The sequence below is a fragment of the Leguminivora glycinivorella genome, chromosome 10 (assembly GCF_023078275.1).
Source record: "Leguminivora glycinivorella isolate SPB_JAAS2020 chromosome 10, LegGlyc_1.1, whole genome shotgun sequence".
Taxonomy (NCBI): Eukaryota; Metazoa; Arthropoda; class Insecta; order Lepidoptera; family Tortricidae; genus Leguminivora; species Leguminivora glycinivorella.
Window position 1 is genome coordinate 21,240,837 of NC_062980.1, and position 6,746 is coordinate 21,247,582.

The window sequence follows — 6,746 nt, forward strand, 5'->3', positions numbered from 1 at the left end:
ACGGTCGCGCGACGGTCGCGCGACCATCGCCCAAGCAAGACACAACGTTACCACGACTTTAACACTCCAGATATTCATGAGACAAGTTTGCATAAATTTATGTGCGGAAGCATTTTCAAAAATTGGGACCCAAAATTAGTGAAAGTGTTAACAAAAAGTAACTCGATGTCAGTTTTGTGACGACAATTAAGCATGAAATTTGAATAATAATATTGCTTTTGTGTTGCTTACATAAAACTGTAAGCAATAATCTACATTTAGAACATGAAAAAAAGTTGGTTTTACGACAGATTTTATTCTTAATTTGCGTCACAAAACTGACATCGAGTTAATTTTTGAACTGTCACTAATTTTGGGTCCCAATTTCTAGAAAATGCCCGTGGACATCTCCAATGAATGGCACATAGAAAGTAATTTACAGTCAGGAAAGGGAATGAGTATATTTCAGGCTCCTGCAGGGCCTTTAAGGATAATAATATTATCAAATACTTTAAGGATATACACCCTGTTTTATACAGAATTCCGTTACCTTTAAGGAATATTAGCTTAACTCCAAACAATCACTTTCTCTAAGAAACTAGCCTCTTAAATGTTACCCCTACCCCTTTAGGAGAGCAGGCGTGATTGTATGTATGTATGTATGTATGTACAAAAAAAATAGTTCCCAATTACTGAGCACGTGTGTGTGGCATCCCATACCACTTCCTAATGTTACATATTTGTTTTCACATGTGCCGTCAAACACTTGACAATGACTTTAATGTTGTGATTAAGGTCCTCTCACACTAACACATTAACTAATCCATTTATTATGTATGGAAAAAGAAAAAAAAATTCAGAATTTAAGCGAAATCGATATACATACTTTTTTTTTTTTTTTTTTTTTTTTTTTTTTTATATACTACGTCGGTGGCAAACAAGTATACGGTCCGCCTGATGTAAAGCGGTCACCGTAACCTATGGACGCCTGCAACTCAAACAGTGTCACATGCGCGTTGCCACCCCATTAGAAACTTGTACACTCCCTTTTGCTGTGTTAAGTACATAGCAAAAAGGAGTGTACAAGTTCCAAGGAGGGTTCGGGTTGCCGACGACTCAAAGGACAATAGACGGAACAAGTTAGTTCCGTAAGTCCTATCCCGTCATCAGCACACCGCACCCTCGTTGAGCTCTGGCAGCCTTACTCACCGGCAGGAACACAACACTATGAGTAGGGTCTAGTGCTATTTGGCTGCGGTCTTCTGTAAGGCGGAGGTACTACCCCAGTTGGACTCTGCTCTAGATTCGAGCGAGACGATATCCGCTGTGCTGTGCCCTGCCACGCAAAGCGGAATATCATTCGCTATGCCCTACCTCCTACTTATATGGTTCCTGATGATGAACCTAACTGCATGCTTACATGTGGTTCCTGATGATGAACCTAACTGCGTGTCGAATTTAACGGAAAACAAAAAACACGGTGTATCGTATCGAATTATCAATTACTTTAAGTATACCTAATAGTCTATTCCTCGATTTCTATAAATTTTAATACATGCCGATTTCATAAAATAAATTTGACACAGACAATAAAATCAACAAATTGCGAAACAAGTTTCAAAGTGACAAATTATTTATAAATGAATTAAAGCGATAATCCCGCTTTGACACACGTTTTATCGCCACGTACAAGATAACATTATCGCTTGTGAATAATGTTAAATTATTATTTAAGCTGTTTCATGAAAACCGACAAAAATGCTTGTAGAAACATATTATTATACGCTACAGATGTAGTGCATGATGAGTTTTCACTCGTGTTTCCTCGGAAACGTTCGTATTTATGTTATATTGGCACTACATATTTTCATTAAGTAAACATTATTTAGAATGTACAATTCTGGAACTCCAGGTCTTTTGTAGCTATTTTCTTTTTTTTGCAGTACATTTTTTTATTGCCAATATATAATGTGTTTATGTGACTGTTTGGTTTCTGAATAAACTAAAAAAAAAAAGTATTTGCCGTGATAGTTCGGCTAAGGTCCGATACCTGCATTTAAAGCTCGGCCACACAATCGCGTTTTGAGAGCGTAGCGTTGGCAATATTCAAAGCGCTCATGCGCCGCCAATCCGCGATTTTGCAACTATAAACTTCTAATTAGTATTGAATGACACATAAAAAATCAAAACGACATTTTGGAATGAAACAATTAGCTAAATGGTTAACATTGAATCCATATTCAGACAAGTCCGCTCACAATGCGCGCTGTGTTATATGCTGACTAACAGGAGCGTATCGGCAGCGCATGCGCTTTGAATACCAACTCGCATTCAACGCGCGCATTTCGCTCCCGCTAACGCTACGCTAACAAAACGCCCCATGTTTGGCCGAGGCTTTAGGGTTCTCAAAGTACTACTTTCCATTACGACGTGTCTTGCGTGGACGACGATCGCTCGACCGCCGTCGTCGCCTATCGTCCATAGTTGAGCATTTTTCTCGCCACTTTTATGAAATGTGATATTTAAAAAAAAAAATATGCTGTTTCTGCTCAGAATCACTACTTTTTCAATCCTAGTAGTTAAAAGAATTGTCCCATACATTTTTTTCTTATTTTGTTACAATTTTCCATACATGTTGTTTTAGGTAACAAAAGAGGAAAGTAACAAAAATGTATGGAAATTCTGGGATACATTTTTGTCTCTCGGTGAGATTGAGAAAGTACTCGTGATTCTGAGTACAGTTGACCCTAAAATTGCCTAAAAAAATCAAAATAGATTCGAGATTCAGATGCAATAATTTTCTCAATTAGCATACACTAGATTCATCTAGGGCACTTTTTCTCCATCACCGCTCGTTAATTCTAAATGGGTTCGGCCATAGATTTCACTTAGCGCTCCGTGCTCATTATGCGTAAGTCAATTAAAACCAAAACGATTACAAGAAATGCAAATAGTGGCGTTGTAATTTATTTAGATTAGTGGGAAAACTGGGCCCTGTGGGGGTTATTAGTTATTTACCTTTTGTTTGTGGCTTCGGATTGCACCCACTTTTTTACTAAACTCTGTCAACCAAAGTGTCTGTCAGTAAATAAGAACAAAGAAAACTATATGCATCCTTTTCTTTGAGGGTGCTAGGAGAAAAGGTACCTACCTATAGTTTTCTTACTTCTTATTTACTGTCAGACTTGTTTGACAGAATATATTGACTTTTGTTGTAATTGATGGTAAACAGGTAGACTATGAAGGCCTGTAAGTTTTACACTCATAAGTATACACCTGTTTTTATTGAATTCCGTTAACTTTAGACCAAATACAATTAATTTCTCTAAGAAACTAGCGTCTTAACTTAACTCTTACGATTTATCGAGTTATTAAAAAAATAAAAATAATTACTGAACATGTGCTTGACAGCCTTTACTACTTCCCAGTGTTATTTGTTTTGACATGTGCCGTCAATAACTTGACACTAGCAAAGATATTATTCTTAAGGGTCTTTCACACTAATTAATTCATTTATTATCTATGAAAACAATGAAAAAATTTTTTTTGCAAGTTAACTAAAAGTGTTATAGAGGGTGGTTCCTGATAACGAACCTAACGACGTGTTGAATTTAACGGAAAACAAAAAAAACACGGTGTATAAGAGGAAGCCTGAGGTAGCGCCAGTGACAGAGAGAGGTTGAGAGGAAGTAGATTAGCATGGTATGGGCATTTAATGCGGAGGGATAAGCTATATTTACTCAAACAAGGGGTAAATATGAGGTGGATGGATACAATGGTAGTGGAAGGCCTAAGAAAAGATGGATGGAATGTGTGAATAATGATATGAGAGTGAAAGGTATTAGTATGGAAATGACGGCTAATAGAGAGGAATGGAGAAGATGATCTGCTGCGCCGACCCCAAACTAATGGGAAAAGGGCAAGGGGATGATGATGTTTGCCAAACCTTTTAACAGCATTTTCTTTTTTTGCCACTTTTTTATGAAGTGTGATATTTTTTGAAAAAAAAATGCTATTTCTACAGAATTACTAGCCTTTTTCAATCCTAGTAGTTAAAAAAATTGTCCATACGATTTTTTCTTATTTTGTTACCATTTTTCGTACATGTTGTGGGGTAACAAAGAGGAAAGTAAAAAAATGTATGGAAATTCTGGGACTTACTTTGTCTCACAGTGAGATTGAAGGTACTCGTGATTCTAATTACAATTAACCTAGACCCTGAATTATTGGCAAAAAAAAAAAGAAATGCTTTTAAGAGCGCCAAATTATAGGTACTCTGTTTTGAAGAATTCTATACAGTAGAGAAAACCAAAGTATATATTCCAAATGAACAATGAGTTTTTCAATTTCCAATATTTGCCATGCGGCAAATAACCCTTCTAGTGCAAATAATAGTTCATTTTAGTTCGTTTGAAAATTGAACGAAAGAAAAACAAAGTTAATACGATTATGTTCTAACTAGCTTTTTTTTCCGCGGCTTCGCTGGCGTTAGAAATAGTAGCTCTAAGTCACTCTCCATATCTTTAACTATCTCCACTTAAAAAATCACGTCAATTCGTCGCTCCGAATTTTGCCGTGAAAGACGGATAAAAAAACAGACACACACACTTTCCCATTTATAATATTAGTATGGATTTAATATAAGTTTCTATCAGATCGAATTTACCAATCTGAAGTACCCATATTTTGGACCTTAGGATGTTATGTTACGTTAGGTACCTAAAAATGCTTTAGGGTTCAATTTTAACTACAATTTCCGAAAGTCATATCACGAGGGTTTAAATATAAATTCATTAGTTCAAGAAAATTAACTTTATTACAAATGAGTATCAGAGTCACTTCACAATCTTGAGACGACATTAAATTCTTATTAAAAACATTAAAGGAAAGGAAGAATTGCACTCTGTCACGAAGTTATTAAAATTTATTAATAATTCGCTTTTTGCCCGCAGCTTCACTCGCATTAAATTCATGGAAATTGCGTAATGCTCCATACAAGCAGCTCCGGGGGGGGGGGGGGGGGTTGAAAATATTACCATGTCACTCAACATCAGAAAAGAAAGAAAAAAGAAGAAAAAGACATTTATTACAACCACCAAAAAGAAAAGAATGTTGGCCCTTACATACTAAACAGTACAAAATCAGCTTACATAGGAGTTTGGTTTGTGGTTGCAAGAGGACACTACCAGCATATGCTATCGCTTTCCAATGATATTTGACACAGCGCTAGTCTATTCGTGGAGCCCTGGGTCAGTCGATAGTACAAAAGGTACAATATTGCTTGAAAGCAATCGTAGATAATCGTAATCAAGAAGAATCAGTGGTACACTATGCAAGAACAAAAACATGACTTCAACTATCTCCCACTTAAAAAATCACGTCAAATTGTCGCGCCATCGTTTTGCCGTGAAAGACGGATAAACAAACAGACACACACACTCTTCCCATTTATAATATTGAGTATAGATTTGAAATTTAATATCTTGAAATGGGCGTTGCGCGTTGGAAATATAATGTTAACCGCCATTTCCCGGAAGGTAACTTATAACAACAAATTTATGGATACGCACGAAAATTAATTGCGATTCGAAAGTTAATAATAAAAGCGCATTTGGTAATCGCTAAATATTTACAACTAGCTTTTTCCGCGGCCTGCTCGCGTTAGAAAAAAGACAAAAAGTAGCCTATGTCCTCTCAATCGTATTATCTGTAACACTTTCGCTACCAAAGACTTCGACTGTCAGGTACACGCTCGTAGAAGCGTAGCCGATTACATGGGTTTTCCCATGCTGTAGCGAAAATGTCTGTCAAGCGCCGCGTAGAGCCCGGTTTCGAAAGTGTTGTTAAAAAATCACGTCGTTTCGTCTGCTCCGTTTTGCCGTGAAAGACGGACAAACAAACAGACACACACAATCTCCCATTTATAATATTAGTATAGGATTAGTTAGATAACCAGAAACGATTTTGTAGGTAATATGCCATCATTTATAGCGCTGGTAGCCTATCGGTAAGTACGTGCGACTTTCGTTCCGGAAGTTCATGGGTTCAGACCAACTCAACACCAATGAGTTTTTCAGAATTTATAACGAAATGTCGTTTGATATTTGCCAGTCGCTTTTCGGTGAAGGCCAAACATCAATGGAAACCGGACTAATTCCAATAAGTTCTGGTTTATCCTTCAGGTTTTAGGTCAGATGGCAGTCGCTTGTGTAAAAACTAGTGCCTACGCCAAATCTTGGGATTAGTTGTCAAAGCGGTCCACTGAAAATATGAGCCGTGGCAAATGCCGGGATAACGTAAGGAGGATGATGATGAGTTCGAACGATATCAGTATTTTTTTGCTGCAATGAGACCCAGTAAGCTGAAATACACGTTACCAATGCATTTCCGTAAAAATACGAATAACGCCGTGTCTTGCGTGGAGAAAAACCATTAACGACCCGTCGCCATCAGCGTCTCGTACTTCCATATCGATTGAGTTTGATTTCGTATGCGTCGCGTCGCCGTCGCGCGACCATCGCGCGACCGTCGCCCACGCAAGCCACGGCGTAAAAGTCATTTCTTTCACTGCATCTGTACTTTGGGTGCTGATCCACTCGATCATTATTCAGAGGAGCAAAACATTTTTATTATAATTTTTATTACCCAAAGTATTGGATTCGGAACGTATGTATGCTAAAACAATAAAGCCAAACCAAGGGAGCGCAACATCCGCATCATAATGTCCACACCTGAACGTGTTACGCTTAAACTTATTGTGTTTAACA

At 37.5% G+C, this 6,746-nt stretch overlaps 1 protein-coding gene across 1 annotated transcript in view; it reads left to right on the forward strand.

The window, feature by feature from the left end:
• The first annotated feature begins 373 nt into the window (after positions 1–373).
• LOC125230435 (serine-enriched protein) overlaps positions 374–6,746 on the forward strand; it is a 26,172-nt gene continuing 19,799 nt past the window's right edge. The window contains exon 1 of the mRNA XM_048135572.1: positions 374–410. Within this exon, the coding sequence (XP_047991529.1) occupies positions 374–410 (37 nt within the window). The remainder of the gene's footprint in view (positions 411–6,746) is intronic.